Here is an 18,474-nt window from a genome sequence, read left to right as displayed (position 1 = left end):
GAACTGGAGCCAGTCTGGTCCAGTCTTAGTTGTAGAATCACTATGAACCATTGTCCTATGGGCTCCTTAGGTAACAAGCTGTGGGCTGTAGTGGAGTCTTCCTGACCTTGTCTGATTTAGGATTAGAGTTGCTTCTGACACCTCTAGTTTTTCTTCTCCAGCTGCTAATCACTGGTACAGAGCAGTTCAACCAGAAACCAAAGAAGGGAATACAGTTTCTACAGGAGAAAGGCCTCCTCACCATCCCAATGGACAACACAGAGGTAGCTCAATGGCTCCGAGAGAACCCTCGGCTAGACAAGAAAATGATTGGAGAATTTGTGAGTGATCGAAAAAACATCGACCTGTTGGAGAGTTTTGTAAGGTGAGGAAATTGTAAGAAATGTCAGGAATGATTGTGTACCTTTGTAGTAGAATGTTTAGCCTACATGACACCCTAGGTTTGATCCTCAGCCTTATAGAAAGAAAGGGAAGGAGCAGCAGAGGGAGAAAATAAAAGTCTGGGGAACTTGGCATTCCTGAGTATATCTGATGACCTAAGGATGACCAGGTCACATGTTCTGCTTCTTCCCATCATTTATATTTGTTGCACCTGAAAGGGACTCCTGAGAGCCTGCCTCTTACATGGAGAACATTGCAAGTGAGGGTGGGTTAGAGTTCTGGACTGGGCTAACAGCCCAGCCTGTACAGCTTTTCCATTTTCAACTCCTTCATTCTGTTGTTATTTCCCTTTAGCACCTTCAGCTTTCAGGGTCTGCGGCTAGATGAAGCTCTCCGCCTCTACCTAGAAGCCTTTCGTTTGCCTGGGGAGGCACCAGTCATCCATAGGTTGCTGGAGGCATTCACTGAACACTGGAGGGTGAGTGAGTCTAAATTGTAAGGACAGACCCCCTTACATTAGCTTGGAGACTTCTGTGGGCCGCAATTAAAGCACTCAGCTGCTGTCTCTAAAGAAGGCTAAGAGGAATCTTTAGCTTCCATTTCCTGCACAAGGTGCAGGAAGTATTTCTCTCCTACATTTTTCCCTATAACTCCATCATACTATAAGCTAAACCATTGCTAAAACTTAAAAGAAGGGCTGGGAATATGGCCTAGTGGCAAGAGTACTTGCCTCGTATACATGAAGCCCTGGGTTCAATTCCTCAACACCACATATATAGAAAAAGGCCAGAAGTGGCACTGTGGTTCAAAGAAAGAAAAATTAAAGAGAGCTTTCTTTATTGAAATTGGCAAGAGCTTGCCCACTTCCTTTTTTTTTTTTTGCCAGTCCTGGGACTTGAACTCAGGGCCTGAGCACTCTCCCTGCCTTCTTTTTGCTCAAGGCTAGCACTCTAGCTCTTGAGCCACAGTGCCACTTCTGGCCTTTTCTATATATGTGGTGCTGAGGAATCAAACCCAGGGCTTCATGTATATGAGGCAAGCACTGTGCCACTAGGCCATATTCCCAGCCCCAAGAGCTTGCCCACTTTCTAGGTAATACCTCCCTTCTGTGCCAGCACTGACCATAGGATTGATAGTGAGGGTTTCATTGGCCAGAGCAGGGCACTGACACAGGTGGGCTTTTTGCTTTTTCAGAATTGTAATGGCTCCCCATTTGCCAATAGCGATGCTTGCTTTGCCCTGGCCTATGCTGTCATCATGCTGAACACTGACCAGCACAACCACAATGTTCGCAAACAAAATGCACCCATGACACTGGAGGTAAACTTGGGTCCCAACCAATGCAGAGAAGATCAGCCAGCTTTGGAGATAGCAAGAAGGACATGGGGTTTCCCCTGGGCAAAGTGGAAAGAGTTCTGTTCATGGGGATCAGGGAGGAACTGGGTTGAAGAGGTGGGCTTTTTCACTTAACTATTTCCTAGTTCTAATTACTACAGACCCCTAAGTTCATTGGGTGGATCTTCAACATTGATATAAAAGGGAAAAAACTTACTCGTCTGTCTCTAGGAGTTTCGAAAAAACCTAAAAGGTGTTAATGGAGGCAAAGATTTTGAGCAAGACATCCTGGAGGACATGTACCATGCCATTAAGTGAGTATATATAGAGAAAAGTATAGAGAGGCACATTGCTTTCTTTCTCAGAATCACATCAGACTGCAGTCATTTATATGCCCCAGATTTAATCTTGGGATTTAGCTGGTAACCCATTTCAACAACTTGGTTTTTTTCCTTAGAGAAGCCTGGACAGTATTGGAGCTCTATTACTTTAAGTCTGATCCAAACTGCCACTCTTTTGCCTCCCTGAGGATTGAACCCAAAGCCCCACAACATGCTAACTAAGCATGCCCTCTGTCATTGAGCTATATTCCTAGCACAAACTACTGTCCTTCAGTGAGGTATCATTGTCCCATTTTCTGAAACTAAAGTAATTGGATTACTGTGGCTGCATTCTGTGGCTGGTAGAGAAGTTAAGATGGGTCCTAGAGGGTGAGGCTTAGGTCAGAGATTAGACACTTAGTTCCTCACTATAAATTAGAAAAAGTAGAAATTGTTTAATCCTTTCAACAATCAGAAGAATATGAAGTCTTAATACAGAACTGAATGTTCTGCTTAAAGGTAGAATTTGGAGACTATGCAACACTTCCTTTCCCTTCTCCCTCCCTGGGTAGGAAACAGATCACTGAGCTGCAGTTTTGTTGCCTCATATGGATGGAAGATGGCTATATTCACAAAGGCTCTTGACCTAGTTTGGAACCACTCAGGTTCACAGCTGTGCACCTTCTCTTTCCCTTACCTCTTGACAGGAATGAGGAAATTGTGATGCCTGAGGAACAGACTGGCTTGGTTCGTGAGAACTATGTGTGGAATGTGATTCTTCATCGAGGCGCCACCCCTGAGGGAATATTCCTCCGTGTGCCTCCTGGCAGCTATGATCTTGACCTCTTCACTATGACTTGGGGCCCCACTATTGCTGCTCTTTCTTATGTCTTTGACAAAAGCCTTGAAGAGACAATCATCCAGAAAGCCATCTCAGGCTTCAGGTAGCTCAGCTTTGGCGTTGGCTTTTACCTCCTCCTATCTCTCTAAAGCTAACATGGTTACCTCTTGTGATTTTCACTTTCCTAAGAATGGGGTTCTTCCTGAGTTTGTAGAGGGACACTGTTGCTTGGGGAAATCTGTCTTGAACATTAGTGTGAAAGTTTTCTTGCTGGGACTGATTGGGTACAGCTTCACGTAAACCTCTGCAGGGACTTGGAAGGGTTGTTGACCTTCCAGTAACTCTGTTTTGGGGATGGGGGTGACATTACAGGAAGTGTGCCATGATCTCCGCCCACTATGGCCTCAGCGATGTGTTTGACAATCTCATCATCTCTCTGTGCAAATTCACAGCTCTCAGCAGTGAGGTGAGTTTGGGCAGGAACTGTACTTAGACTTCCAAAGGAGGACCTCTCCTTCAGCAATGGACCTGTCCATGTCTACTCCCACCTTTTTGGCTGCACCAGGGTTTGCTTAGGCCATTTTGGTCTTACACACTAGAAAGAGAATAGTCACCTCATGTACCGGGATGGGAGAAGAGATGATGGAGTAGGGAAGACCATCATTATTATGGAGGATTAAAAGCAAAGCCAGGGGGGCTGGGGATATAGCCTAGTGGCAAGAGTGCCTGCCTCGGATACACGAGGCCCTAGGTTCGATTCCCCAGCACCACATATGCAGAAAACGGCCAGAAGCGGCGCTGTGGCTCAAGTGGCAGAGTGCTAGCCTTGAGCGGGAAGAAGCCAGGGACAGTGCTCAGGCCCTGAGTCCAAAGCCCAGGACTGGCCAAAAAAAAAAAAAAAAAAAGCAAAGCCAGGGGCTGGAAATATGGCCTAGTAAAGTGCTTGCCTTGTGTACATGAAGCCCTGGGTTCGATTCCTCAGCACTGCCTATATTGAAAAAAGTTGGAAGTGGCACTGTGGCTCAAGTGGCAGAGTGCTAGCCTTGAGCAAAAAGAAGCCATAGACAGTGTTCAGGCCCTGAGTTCAAGCCCCAGGACTGGCAAAACAAAACAAAACAAGCAAAAAAAAAAAAAAAAAGCAAAGAAGAACACTCAGAGAACCACAGATAGAAAGACCTGAGAGTCTTCTTTCAGACACTACTTGAAACCTCTTCTCATTCTCTTTTCCAGTCTATTGAGAACTTACCCAGTGTGTTTGGAAGCAACCCTAAAGCCCACATTGCAGCCAAGACAGTATTCCATTTGGCCCATCGTCATGGTGACATCCTACGGGAGGGCTGGAAGAATATCATGGAGGCCATGCTGCAGCTCTTCCGAGCCCAACTGCTGCCCAAGGCAATGGTGGAGGTAATTCTTAGTAGATTAATCAACATTAACAAAGCAAGAGTCCTGGCATTTTGTGCATCTAGACATAGATAGAATTGGCTGAGAGTAGCCCTGGGCCTGATGCCTGCCAAAGATCACTAGGAATAGCTCAAATTAATACCACAGATCTTGAAGATAGCTATAAGGCTGGTAGAAGTCATTACCACTTACTGGGGTAACAATAGTTAAAGGACAGAGGGCTACAGGGAGAAATTTGCTTGAGGGGCCAGAAATGCAAAGGACATGGGGAAAGAAATCATTCTTGTCCTACTATGTCAGGTGGAAGATTTTGTGGACCCCAATGGCAAGATCTCTCTACAACGAGAAGAAACACCATCAAACCGGTACGTGAAGACCAGAAGCAGAAGCTAAGGATTTTATGTAGGGAGGGTCAGAACTTTGGGGATCACCATGACATGTACCCTTTTCCTACAGAGGAGAGTCAACAGTACTGAGCTTTGTGAGCTGGCTAACATTGAGTGGCCCTGAGCAGTCTAGTGTACGGGGCCCATCCACTGAAAACCAAGAGGCTAAGAGAATGGCCTTGGACTGTATCAAGGTAACTGCCCACCCCTGGCAAGAAAACCTACACCCTACCTATTGGAAAGATGCAGCTCTGTAGGTAAAGAATAGAATCATACAGGACTTGTAACCAAGATGATTCTACCTTGTCTCCCTGGCTCTCTCCCTTCAGTCTTTGTCACAGACCCTCTTTCTCATATGCCCCCTCTAGCAATGTGATCCAGAAAAGATGATCACAGAGAGCAAGTTCCTCCAGCTGGAGTCCCTGCAGGAGCTCATGAAGGTACCAGAGGAAGGAAGGGAAGAGATGGCGAGCTGCCTGTGTCTGGGAGGGATAGTAGTTTGTACCTCAGTTTCTTTTGAGGCAGAGCGAGCCAGTGGCTGGCTTCTTCTTCATGACTTCTTTCCTGCTGCTGTTCCTTTCCAGGCTCTAGTGTCAGTGACACCAGATGAAGAAACATATGATGAGGAAGACGCCGCTTTCTGTCTGGAGATGCTGCTACGGATTGTATTGGAGAACAGGTAGGAGAAGGCAGATGAAAGTCTTTAGGCAGATACTATACCAGGCTTTGGCTGAGTGGACTCCAGGGCCTGAAATATACAGAACTGTAGACAATAGGGTAAAAATTTGATCTCTGTCCCTGTCTGCTTAGAGTATGATCCCAATAAACCATGAAGGGGATAGAAGACATATTACCCAGTGACCTCCATTTGAGACTGTCCTTATTATTATGTTCTCCAAAGGGACCGTGTGGGATGTGTATGGCAGACTGTTCGAGACCATTTATACCACCTCTGTGTCCAGGCACAAGATTTCTGTTTCCTTGTGGAGCGGGCAGTGGTAGGGCTGCTGCGCCTAGCCATCCGGCTGCTCCGAAGAGAAGAGATCAGTGGTCAGGTAAGCGAGTACATCTGGGAAGGTGGGCAGGCTGTAGGGTCAGTCATGGATATGATCTAAATCAGACTCTGTGTGTGTGTGTGTGTGTGTGTGCGCACGCACATGTAGTATATATATACACACACACACATACACACACAAACACAATGCTCCATAACATAAAACCAGTGGCCAATCACAGGGCTGGCACAGTCTTTTTTTTTTTTTTAATTGAACATAAATTTTTTTACAAGGTGTTGTGCAAAAAGGATGCAGTTAATTAGTAGGGCAGTGTGTACATTTCTTGTGATATCTTACGACCTGTTTTCCTATCCCTTGTCTAGGTCAGGTAGACATATATGCAATATACAATGTATCAAGAACATATACAGTGTTCACAGACTTGGTCTCTACTGTCTCTCCGTCTCCCTTTGTTAACAGTCATATATCAGGGAGATTATGCCCCTTTGTTTTCTGTGTTCTAGGCTTGTCTCGCTCAACATTATTTGTTCGAGTTCTGACCATTTCCCTGCGAATAACAATATTTCACCGTTCCTAATCGCTATGTAGTATTCCATTGTGTATAAGTACCATATTTTTTGGATCCATTCATCTGTGGAGGGGCATCTGGGTTGTTTCCATATTTTGGCTATTGTGAATTGCTGGCACAGTCTTAACAGAGGCACCTGGAATAGCCTTGAGTATGAGTGCCCTGCACCTCTCTGAGTCTACTTTGTAGGGCTGGCTTGCTGCTGCCTTTTAGTAGCCCCAGGACTATATCTTGTTTGAGATTCTTATGCTTAGAACCCTAAGCATGAGATCTCTCGGTTACACTATGAAAAACAACCCAGCCAAACAAAAACTAACTTAAGAAGTTTTAAAAAAAACTATTAAATTAGTTCAAGAAGTTTATAAAATATAAGATCCAACACAAAAGTTAATCATATTTCCATATGCTAACAATGAATGTATGAAAGCTGAAATTAAGAATGTAATAGCATTACATTTAAAGCCCTAGGCGAATTTTCTTGGGCTTGGCCACGTGGCTACTGTATATGTTCTTGATAAATTGTATTCTATATATGTCTACCTGACCTAGAGAAGGGAAAGAAAAACAGGGTGTAAGATATCGCAAGAAGTGTACACACTGCCCTACTATGTAACTGTACCCTTTTTGCACAACACCTTGTCAAAAAAATTTGTGTTCAATTAATAAATAAATTAAATTTTAAAAAAAAGAATGTAATAGCAGCCAGGCACTGGTGGCTCACACCTGTAATCCTAGCTACTCAGGAGGCTGAGATCTGAGGATCACAATTTGAAGCCAGCCTGGGCAGAAAAGTCCCCGTGAGATTCTTATCTCCAATTAACCACTCAAAAACGGGAGGTGGAGCTGTGGCTCCAAGTGGTAGGGCATTAGCCTTGAGCTAGAAAGCTCAGGGACAGCATCCAGGCCCTGAGTCTAAGCCCCACAAATAACAGTAAAAAAAAAAATCAGTACATGAATGTTCATAGTTCAAACTGGAATTAGTCCAGATGCATATACTATACTATGGTATAGTCTTCAAGGAACCGACTACTGATAGATGTAACGGCTTAGGTACTGAGTAAAAAGCCCATCTCCAAAGATTATATACTATGTAATTATATTTATATGACATTTATGAACTCAGAAATTTTTAAAAGTTGAGGACAGATTGCTAGGGGTTAGGAAAAAGGACAAGTTATAGTTAGGGCAGCATGAAGCATCCTGTGGTATATAGGAACCATTCAGCATCTTGACTTGTGGTGAAACTGTAGAGAATAGAGAAATCCATATAGTGTCTGTGAGTTGTATCAATATCAGTATTCTGTTTGTGATATTACACTTAGTTTTGCATATTGGAATAAGTTGGACAAAGTATATAAGGTACTTTATATTATTTCTTTTCTTCTTTTTGTTTTTGCCAGTCCTGGGGCTTGGACTCAGGGCCTGAGCACTATCCCTGGCTTCTTTTTGCAAGCACTCTACCGATAAGCCATATTGCATATGATACTAATTAATGCAATAAGCATTTCAATATAAAGTAAAATGAGTGGCTGAGGGTTTAGCTCAGTGGTAGATCACTAGTCCTTCTCAAAAAGGATGGGTGGGGCTGGGAATGTGGCTTAGTGGTAGAGTGCTTGCCTAGCATGCATGAAGCCCTGGGTTCAATTCCTCAGTACCACATACACAGAAAAAGCCAGAAGTGGCGCTGTGGCTCAAGTGGTAGAGTACCTTGAGCAAAGAAGCTCAGGGACAGTGCCCAGGCCCTGAGTTCAAGCCCCAGGACTGGCAAAAAAAAAAAGGAGGGGGGTGATGTTGTCCAGAAAGAAATGTACTCTTTACCTCACATATATGACTATAACCCCTCTGTATATCACCTTTATAATAATTAAAAATTTAAAAATATATATGAAATAAACAGGTGAAGAAGAGGAAGAAGAAAAAAAGAAGAGACAAAGGCTGGAGGCATGGCTCAGTGGTAGAGTGCCCACCGGGCAAGTTTGAGACCCTGAGTTCAAGCCCCAGTTCCATTAGAGAGAGGAGACTAGCTCAAGTTGGATTCTAACCAAACCCTCCTCACTGCCCTAAAGAGATTGATGGGAAAGCTTCCTTGATAGGAAGCTATGTGCCCACTCTCTTCTTTCCTGCTCCCCACCCATCCCCTAGGTGCTGCTCTCCCTGCGCATCTTATTGCTGATGAAGCCCAGTGTGCTGTCCAGAGTCAGCCACCAAGTTGCATACGGGCTCCATGAACTCCTTAAGACCAACGCAGCTAACATCCACTTGGGAGATGACTGGGCCACCCTTTTCACACTACTGGAGTGTATCGGCTCAGGTGTGAAGCCTCCAGCTGCTCTGCAGGCCACAGCTAGGACTGATGCACCTGATGCTGGTAAGCCTTCTCCCAGGGAGATTCTCACTGGCAGATAAATAGCTGTGGCCCAGGCGCTGGGACAGGAAAACACAACACAGGTTATTGCATTCAGCAGATTAAATATGCCTGGCTTCTGCCATCTGCTTCCAGATCCTCTAGTGCCTGCTGGCTAGTATCCACAGGTTAAATAGCATGAAGGCAAGTAGGCAATGTAGAAGGCTATGAATCCAGGCTTCCTACCATCCTGAGGACTATTTTTCCAGAAATTATACCCTTGCTGCCACCCGATTTTCCTAACAGCTGCTACTAGATGCCATCAGAAGCCCAAATTAGCCTATTGCCCTATTTGGTCATGAGAGAAGCTGTCTAGGCTGAAGTCCTCTGGTGACAAGGCAGAAGTAATCCAGGCCAGAGAGAGGAGGAGGCCAGGCCTCAGCACTTTTCTTCTGAGAGTCTAAATTTTCCTTTGCCCCAGTGTCCCATCCCTAACCTGCCTCCGCTCTTCTCCCTGCCTGGCTTTAGGGGCCCAGTCAGATAGTGAGCTACCATCTTATCACCAGAATGATGTTACCCTAGACCGAGGCTACACTTCCGACTCAGAGGTCTACACTGATCATGGCAGGCCTGGCAAGATGCACCGATCAGCCACAGATGCCGATGTGGTCAACAGTGGTTGGCTAGTGGTAAGTGAGGGTATGGGAAGCCAGTGAGTCTTCCCTCCTGGTCTTGTAAGAGAGATCCCTGGTCCTCTGAGAGGACAAATAGGGATCAAGACTAGGTCCCCAGCTTGTACCCTATGTACTTCACAGGTAGGAAAGGATGACATTGACAACTCCAAGTCAGGACCAGGGTCCAACCGGCCAGGCCCTTCACCTCTGGTCAATCAGTATAGCCTGACAGTGGGGCTGGACCTGGGGCCACATGACACTAAGTCCCTACTTAAGTGTGTGGAATCACTGTCCTTCATTGTTCGTGATGCTGCTCACATCACCCCCGACAACTTCGAGCTCTGCGTGAAGACTCTGCGCGTCTTTGTGGAGGCCAGTCTAAATGGTGGTAGGTCACTTGATGAAGGGACAGTTGGGGGAGAGCCATGGAATTACACAGGGAATGGAAGAAAGGAGAGAGAGGCAGGACATGTTTGCTTCTGGCTGTGGAAAAGTGACCTGGGCCCATCTCCACCCAGGGTGCAAGTCTCAGGAGAAACGCAGCAAGAGTCACAAGTATGACAGCAAAGGGAACCGCTTCAAAAAAAAGGCTAAAGAGGGCTCAATGCTTCGGCGTCCTCGAACCTCCAACCAACATCCCACACGGGGTGGGCATAGTGACGATGATGAGGATGAAGGCGTGCCTGCCAGCTACCATACGGTGTCTTTACAGGTCAGTCAGGACGTAAGTATGGCACCCTTTACTTCCTCTCCTCCCCTGCACCTGAGCCTGGGAGCCTGGGTGGGGCCAAGAGAAAGGACTCATGTGTTCTTCCCAGCCCTGGACTACCACCTCCACAGTGTTCCTCTTACCCAAGACTAACTGTGAACCCTTGCTTGCTTAGGTTCATTTCAAAATTAAAGTTTATTTATTTTTGAATAGGTAATACATGCACATAGTACAAAATTAAAAAGGTAAAAAGGGTAAACTGATAAAATTAAGTTTTTGTTTTATTCCTGCCCCAACCACTAAATTCCTGTCACTGAAGGCAACTTTGTCACCATTTTCTTGTCTCTCTTTCCAACCTTATTTGTGTGTCTATTCAAGGCATATAAAATTGATCTTACGGGGCTGGGAATATGGCCTAGTGGTAGAGTGCTTGCCTCATAAAATTGATCTTACAAGCTGACTTTATCACTAAATAAATGGAGAAACAGTTACTTGCTTCCAGTAAGAAGAACTTTAAAAAAATTATGAAAATAAAGTGTTAGCCAGATATGATGGCATGTGTAATCCTAGCACTCAGGAGGCTGAGGCAGGATCATGAATTCAAGGCCAGCCTGGACTACATAAGTGAGCTTGACGCAGGTCAGACTACAATGAGATCTTGTCTCAGAAAACAATGAAAGTATTAAACCTGGCCAGACACTTGTCCATGAAAGCCTCTGAGCCTGAGATTTGATTTGTTTGGGCTTCTGTGTATGTGTGGGCATGCTAGTGCTAATGCTGGGGCTGAAACGCAAGTCTCCTTGGCTCTTTTGCTCACGCCTAGTGCTCTACCACTTGAGCCACACCTTCACTTCCAGGGTTTTTTTTTCTGGTGTTTTTTGTTTGTTTGTTTTTGCCAGTCCTGGGGCTTGAACTCAGGGCCTGAGCACTGTCCTTGGCTTCTTTTACTCAAGGCTAACACTCTATCACTTGAGCCACAGTGCCACTTCTGGCTTTTTTCTGTGTGGGGCTGAGGAATCGAACCCAGGGCTTCATATATATGAGGCAAGCACTCTACCACTAGACCATATTCCCATCCACTTCTAGGTTTTTGCTGGTTAATTGGAGATAAGAGTCTCATGGACATTTCTGTCCAGGCTAGCTGCAAATCGAGTTCCTCCGATCTCAGCCTTCTAAGTAGCTAGGATAACAGGCATGAGTCAGTGGTGCCTGACAGTTTGTTTTTAAGATGAGATTAAAGTCTTCCAATTTAGTTAGACTTTTTTTCATTAACAAGGATGTATTTTAGAATTAAAATGAAAGTCTTTTCTTGCTGTCATTCTGTGTTGTTGAATTTTGGTCCATACATCTCCTCAAGTCTCCTGTACCATGAATAACTGTGACTATGAGAAATATAGGCAGAACTGGAGCAATTATCTCATCAAGTTAAGACAACAGGAATAGAGAGAGGGATGGAGTGTGCTGTAAATAGAGAGGAGGGTGTCCCTTGATGACTTGGGGACAGTTGCAAGGGGAGGACAGCCCCACTTATATCCTGCTCTCTTCTGTGATGCCAGTTGCTAGACCTGATGCACACCTTGCACACGCGGGCCGCCTCTATCTACAGCTCATGGGCAGAAGAGCAGCGTCACTTGGAAACAGGTGGCCAGAAGATCGAAGCCGATTCGCGCACCCTTTGGGCCCACTGCTGGTGCCCTTTGCTACAGGGTAAACTGTGGGTGGAGGCAGGGTATGGCAGAGGTAAGTCAGAGCACCTGGACCAGATGACTGGCTCACCCTGATCTACTCTTGTTCTCAGGCATCGCCTGCCTGTGCTGTGATGCCCGACGCCAGGTGCGGATGCAAGCCCTGACCTATCTGCAGCGAGCACTGCTGGTACATGACCTGCAAAAGCTGGATGCCCTGGAGTGGGAGTCCTGTTTTAACAAGGTAGAGAAAGTTCCAAACTTACGGCAGGGAGAGCCAGGCCGCCTCCCAAGAACCGCTGTCTCCTCAGCTTGTATGAGACCTTCCCCAGTGCTCTCTGCCCCATCTACCCATCACTAGCATTATGCCCCATCTACCCATCTTGCCCATCCTTGGAGCAAGGCTCCCCAGCTGATCAACTAAGATAACATTGGCTATTTACCTACCAGGTGCTGTTTCCTCTGTTGACCAAGCTCTTAGAGAACATCAGCCCAGCCGATGTGGGTGGGATGGAGGAGACCCGGATGAGGGCTTCCACACTGCTCTCAAAGGTACTGCTCACCATTGCACTCCCACTTACTGTCCCAGCCCCTTGCCCTTTTCCAGAAAGGGAAGTCCCATTTGTTAGGACCCAGAGACACAGGTAGGGGCTCAGGACCCAGGGATTCAGAAGGACTCTGGATTTCAGAGTAATCGCTGATCTAAGATTCCCACGCGAGACAGAGCAGACTTGTGTCCTAACTTGGGAGAGGGACATAGAGGTCCGTACCCTCCCCGTGGCTAACAGAGGCTGTTGTGGGCCTCAGGTGTTCCTGCAGCACCTGTCTCCACTGCTGTCACTCTCCACCTTTGCTGCACTCTGGCTCACCATCCTAGACTTCATGGACAAGTACATGCATGCAGGCTCCAGTGATTTACTGGTATGTTCTACCTGAGCTGGATTCCCACTGCCCAGTTCCTTTCCTGCCTTCCAGGAGACTGCCATCTCCCCATTGGCTGCTGTCTCCCTCATGCTTCTGCCCTGTTCCCATGTCCCTCTCTCCCCTGCAGTCAGAGGCCATCCCTGAGTCTCTGAAGAACATGCTCCTTGTAATGGACACGGCCGAGATTTTCCACAGTGCAGACGCACGAGGAGGCAGTCCCTCCGCCCTGTGGGAGATCACCTGGGAGCGCATTGATTGCTTCCTTCCACATTTACGTGACGAGCTCTTCAAGCAGACTGTCATTCAGGGTAGGGTACCCAGCCCATCCCTGCCAAAGAGTCCCTACAGCTGACTTTCTCCCTGGGTCCCATGGGGGTAGAAAAGCTGGCCCATGGCCAGGACTAAGCACTAAGCGTGACCGCCTGTGTCCTCTTGTCTACCCAGACCCTGTGCCCTTGGAGCATCACAGCCAAAAACCTCTGGCCTCAGCCCACCTAACTCCTGCTGCTGGTGACCCCTGGACACATGGCCATCCACTTCCCCCAGAAACACCCTCTGAGCTGGGGGCCTGTGGTGAGTCCCTCCCTGACAGCCTGCTTGTGGTTGGGCAAGAAGAAGAATGTCTAAGAGGAAGCCTGTGGAACTTGGGTTTGCTGGTGGTGGTGGCGGGAGTTGAGAAGGAAGCAATCAAGGATTGCTATTTGCCCACCCTTTCTGTGGGAAATAGCAAGGCAAGCTAAAAGAAGATTCATGGGTTCTAGCTAAAACCAGACCAAAGTTCAATGGAGGAGATGAAGGGTGGATCTCTTACATAAGGTAGCTGAACATGAGATGCATTTTGAGATTCAATATTTTAGCCTGGGAAGGAAATTGGAAGAAACAGACTTGGTATGCTGACAAGAGCCTAACTGCAGCTACTATGACTCCTTACAGACTTCGAGAAAGCAGAGGGTCCCCGAGGCACCAACAGCAGCTCCCCTGGATCTCCGATGGCCTGTAGCCCTAGCAGGCCAAGTCCTACCCCCGAAGGGCCTCCCCCTCTGACCCAGCCCCCACTAATTCTACAGCCCTTGGCCTCCCCACTGCAGGTGGGTGTGCCACCCATGACTCTGCCCATCATCCTCAACCCTGCACTCATTGAGGCAACCTCTCCAGTACCCCTCCTGGCCACACCGCGCCCCACAGACCCCATACCCACCTCTGAAGTCAACTAAAGTGCGTCCCTCGGAGATGAGGACCAGTACTTCCCACCAGGCCCTATTCCAGCTGTCCCAGGGGCCACCAGCTCTTGCGGCCCAATCCGAGCTGCTGTCGCTGCCACTTGGATGGGGGATAAAATAACTTTTCTATCCCCCACTGGGCCCTCGTTCTCCTCTGCTGTCCATATCTGAGGGTCCAACCTGAGTGCTCACTCAGGTATCATCTGTAGCCTCTGCCTGCAGCCTGGCAGCTCAGGGAGTCATCGCTGTGTCAACCCTGTAGTGCCTGCCGTGTGCCCCTCCTGCCAGGTCGGGCGTTGAGAGCCAAGCCCAACCACTCTGCACTTTGTTTCCCTCTTCCCATCTTGTTCCCATCAGTCCTGGGCTGCCACCTCCAATTCTTCCTCTTTTATTACATAGTTGGCAAGTTTGGAGAAATGCTTGGCGCCAGGGAGGGTGGGCAGGTGGGGCTGAATGGGGGACTGCCCACAAGAGCATGTATATATGGAAAACAAGAATAAACTTTTTATGATGTAATAAATGTCTTAGTACCGATACCATTACCTATCTCACTTTCCTTCTTGAGCTTTGTGGGTCAATGTCTCCTGTTTCTGGGATGTTCAGGATGTGTTGGATGAACAGCACTCAGGGCAGGCCTGGAGCCCAGCCACCATCCAGATGACAACTGGAGTCAGGATTCCTTCTCCACGGTTGCTGATCCACCATTGTCATAGCAGTACATCCTCATCAGAAGAGCGTGGGCACTTCCACAGCTGCTTCACAAGAGACACCTGAGCTATACCCTGGCCTGACTCACAGCAGGTGAATCAGAGCTCAGGTATCGTAATTCAGAAGCCTTCTGCCAGGTGGGCCTCAGAGCCAAAAGCACAGCAGCCAAAGGTAGAGGACGATCCTGCCTACAGCCCAAGTCGTGTGGCCTTGTGCTCACGAAGCTTGCTTGCTGGGCTGGTGCTCTGCCACTTGAATCATGCCTCTAGCACAGCTTTTTGATGGTTATTTTGGAGATGGGGGTCTCATAAATTTTTCTTTTCTGGCTTGCTTTAAGCTGTTATCTTCCAGATCTCAGTCTCCTGTTTAGCTGAAAGTAGGCAAGAGCTACCAGCTCCTGCTTCAGTGGGACACTTCCCTATCCTACAGCCCCTGGCCACCCCCATCACTGCGGCATGACCATCTTTCCCCATGCCCTTCACATGAGTAAGGCAGGTAGGAGAATGCAAATGGCACACAGTGTGGACCAGCAGGCGGAACTGAGTTACTGGAGTTACTGGGGTGGAATTCACAGTGATTTAAGGAGCTGGGGATGTAGCTCAGTGGTAGAGCACTTGCCTAACATGCATAACTGTATGGGTTCCATCCCCAATGGTGGCTTCCTGCATCTTGGTGACAGGAGAATAGGACCCATGGTACTGCCAACTAGTCTCACTCAGAGAACTGGGGGTATTCCCTTTTGCTTTGAGGCCTAGCTGACTATAAGAACAGCCTTTCAGTACTCAGCTTCCCTTTGCTTAGCATTTCCACATTGTCAGACGTATAGACCTCTGTAAGTGTTACAGGGTTCGAGGGAGGAAAGTCCACATCCCTCCAAGAGTCCACCACTCACAGACAGTCTCAAGCAAAAAGATGGATTTATTGGGGAAGCAAAAAGCAAACTGACTGGCCAGGGATGCAGCACAGACTCGGAAGCTGAAACTGCGACCCCAAGCAGCCCTCAAGTTGGGGTTTAGAAAGGTAAAAGTGTAGCACAGATGTAGGGGGTTATTACAGGGGGTAGAGCAAGCAACAAACAAGTTAAGCAAGCCATTTACAGAAGCAGAATTTTGGAGTCAGGTTGACCTAATATTTAACTTCATTTTCAAGATGGAGTCAGCTCTACTCCCCCCAACATTTACTACCTACAACATAAGTACCCCATTCAGGTGCCAATTTGGGAAAATAGTAACTGATGGCACTAGTTTCTCTTCCCTCTGGTCCAGCTCCAGCCCATGCCTGATCTCCTTACTAGTCAGAATCCTTGCCATGGGAAAATTAGTAGGGCAGAGGGTTCCATGGGTAAGAGCAGAAAAGCCTGAATCTACAGCAACTGAACTCAGCCTTTGCTTCCAGTGTCTCTGTTCTCTCATCAGAGCCTCACAAGCCCTTCCTTTAGTGCATCCTTAGGTCTCCCTGTGAGAGGAAGATGGTTGGCTAAAGCAAGGAAATCTGAATGCATTCCTGTGAACAAAGGAATAGAACAGCTGTGTCCTTCTATTGGTCTTACAAGTTAGGAAAGAAGCTGGAGCAACTGCAAAGTGACTTCCTGCTGGGAAACAAACAAAAAAACCTATATTCACCAGTGGTCTCATTCTATTATTATTTTTTTTTTTTTTTGGCCAGTCCTGGGCCTTGGACTCAGGGCCTGAGCACTGTCCCTGGCTTCTTCCCGCTCAAGGCTAGCACTCTGCCACTTGAACCACAGCGCCGCTTCTGGCCGTTTTCTGTATATGTGGTGCTGGGGAATCGAACCTAGGGCCTCGTGTATCCGAGGCAGGCACTCTTGCCACTAGGCTATATCCCCAGCCCCTCATTCTATTATTAAGAAAAAAAAGCAGTTTAACTATGTAGGGCTAGTGCTGAAATAGAATTCATATTGTTGGGAATGCCTTTGCCTAGAAGAAAACTGGACTTCAGTTCTGATCAAGGAAGAACAGCTTGGTGATGTAGAAGTGACAGTCAAGAGGAAAGCAGGAAATGGCACTGTGACCTAAGCCATTCACACAGAGTGGCTACTAGGCCCTTGGAGGAGCTTGAGGTGAGTCAGTCATCCCCACCTTGAAGTATTCTCCACGCTGCTTTTGCACCACTACTTTTCCTTGGTTCTCCATCTCATTAGCATATGCCTTTTCCTATTCCCTTTGTGGACGCATCACAGCACCGCCCCCCCCCCCCCAGCTCAGTCCTCAAATGGGTTCTCTGTACTCACCATCGGGTGATGCCACCCACTGGCAGACCTTCAAATACCACCCATTACACTGACTTCATTCCCAACTCCAACTTTCCACCATCCTCTGACCTTTCAGACTTTCCACTCAGTATTTCCACTGGCATAACTTACAGACATCTCAGATATAACAAACTTAAAGTGACATTTCTTGAATACTCCCTACAAATCTACTTCACTGAAGGACAACTCCATCTTGGCAAGGTCTTATGCCAAAAACCTTCCTTTTCTCACATCCTACACCCAATCCTCAGGCAGTCTTGGTGCTTCTATCTATAAATCTATCTAGAATGTGACTTCCTCAGTGTCCTTTCCCACTACCACTCAAGTCTATGCCACCATGGATGGGAGTACTGGTCTCCTCTTCCATCTTTTGAAAGGCATCATGCCATTTTTATTCTCCTGCCCAAAGCTCTCCAATGACTTTCTATCTTCAGTATAAAGTCCAAAGCTCTTTCTTTTGGGGTTTGTTTTCAGTGCCAGGGGTCAAACCCAGTGCCTTGCTCATGCTAAGCAAATGCTCTTATTTTGAGCTATACCCACCCCGCCAATCTACAAGTTCTTTCTTTATTCCATCTAGCTAACCTTTGTGTTATTCCCCAGATGTGTTATACACAGTCACCTGGGCCCTTCACACTGCTCATCCTTCCATGTGGAATGCTTTTCCTCCAGATGCAACTCATGACCCCTCACTTTCAAGTTGCTTTTCAAATTGCCGCTTTAGAGAGACCTTCCCTAACTGCTATCTCTGAAAACTCTTGCTACTCTATCCCTTTACCCATTTAATTTTTCCCAGAAGTACTTATTACCAATGGACATACAACACCTTGGTTTTTGTCAACAGGCAAAGACATTTGTTTTCCCCCAAGTAAGCCCTTCCTATGTTTTGGTGCTTGAATAGAGAGAATCTCTGATGCATCAGCTTTAAGCAGACATCATTATAGGGCTGGGTACACAAATAGAGATGGTCCTTAAATTGAAAACCAGTGAACAACAATGTAGAACTCAATCTCAGGTAAGTCTGTAGCAACTGTCAGCCAGCTATTTAGAGCAGATAAAAACTCTAGGCTAACAAGCATTGTGAGTTGTCGGGGCTGACAGATGTATGAGGGCTCATTGTACTTTTTCTACACTTTATATATTTGAAATTTTCTTTAATAAAAGTATTTCTTAAGTCTGTGAGACTCTTATCTTCAATAGACAACACAGAAAAAGCCAGAAGTGGTGCTGTGGCTCAAGTAGTAGAGTGCTAGCATTGAGCTAGCACTCAATGAGCCAAAGAGGCTCAGGGATAGCATCTAGGCCTTTAGTGTAAGCCCCAGGAGCAGCAAAAAAAAAGATTTCTTGGGGTTGGAGGCATGGCTCAGGTGGCAGGTGGGGTACCTGCCAATGAGTGTAAATCATCAGATAGTGAGTTTGAGTCCTGGTCTAAGGGGGGAGGGGGGGCCTTTCCAACCCTGATAAATTATAGCTCAGACTCTCAAATCCAACATCCAGCTCAGATGTTGTGACTGGAAGAAATTCTGCCAGTTTCAGCTGATGGTGGCTTATAAGCACTTGGAAATTACAGCCATTATCAGTAACAACCAGCGTAGGTTAACTAAGTTAAAGAATATCAAATTCCATTTAAGGGCTAAGAAATGTAGAAGGAAGGAAAAATGACCAAGGAAATGTAGTAGACAAACTACTT

General features: G+C 46.8%; 1 protein-coding gene across 9 annotated transcripts in view; it reads left to right on the top strand.

The window, feature by feature from the left end:
- Nucleotides 1–14,359, top strand: part of Gbf1 (golgi brefeldin A resistant guanine nucleotide exchange factor 1) — a 123,926-nt gene extending 109,567 nt beyond the window's left edge. For 5 of the 9 annotated variants that reach the window (XM_048338377.1, XM_048338376.1, XM_048338375.1 and 2 more), the window contains 23 exons: nt 162–364; nt 736–859; nt 1,576–1,701; nt 1,948–2,030; nt 2,744–2,980; nt 3,250–3,343; nt 4,108–4,284; nt 4,582–4,646; nt 4,738–4,861; nt 5,036–5,107; nt 5,252–5,346; nt 5,569–5,722; nt 8,394–8,619; nt 9,124–9,284; nt 9,411–9,657; nt 9,788–9,993; nt 11,535–11,685; nt 11,777–11,907; nt 12,114–12,215; nt 12,471–12,584; nt 12,715–12,895; nt 13,032–13,160; nt 13,521–14,359. In XM_048338377.1, the coding sequence (XP_048194334.1) occupies nt 162–364; nt 736–859; nt 1,576–1,701; nt 1,948–2,030; nt 2,744–2,980; nt 3,250–3,343; nt 4,108–4,284; nt 4,582–4,646; nt 4,738–4,861; nt 5,036–5,107; nt 5,252–5,346; nt 5,569–5,722; nt 8,394–8,619; nt 9,124–9,284; nt 9,411–9,657; nt 9,788–9,993; nt 11,535–11,685; nt 11,777–11,907; nt 12,114–12,215; nt 12,471–12,584; nt 12,715–12,895; nt 13,032–13,160; nt 13,521–13,801 (3,483 nt within the window). In that variant the 3' untranslated portion in view covers nt 13,802–14,359. The remainder of the gene's footprint in view (nt 1–161; nt 365–735; nt 860–1,575; nt 1,702–1,947; nt 2,031–2,743; nt 2,981–3,249; nt 3,344–4,107; nt 4,285–4,581; nt 4,647–4,737; nt 4,862–5,035; nt 5,108–5,251; nt 5,347–5,568; nt 5,723–8,393; nt 8,620–9,123; nt 9,285–9,410; nt 9,658–9,787; nt 9,994–11,534; nt 11,686–11,776; nt 11,908–12,113; nt 12,216–12,470; nt 12,585–12,714; nt 12,896–13,031; nt 13,161–13,520) is intronic. The other 4 variants (XM_048338379.1, XM_048338378.1, XM_048338374.1 and 1 more) reach the window with 1 other exon arrangement.
- Nucleotides 14,360–18,474: the final 4,115 nt, after the last annotated feature.

Source organism: Perognathus longimembris, chromosome 2 (genome assembly GCF_023159225.1).
Source record: "Perognathus longimembris pacificus isolate PPM17 chromosome 2, ASM2315922v1, whole genome shotgun sequence".
Lineage (NCBI taxonomy): Eukaryota > Metazoa > Chordata > Mammalia > Rodentia > Heteromyidae > Perognathus > Perognathus longimembris.
The sequence above is the reverse complement of the archived record's forward strand: the minus strand, read 5'-3'. Positions and strand labels throughout refer to the sequence as shown.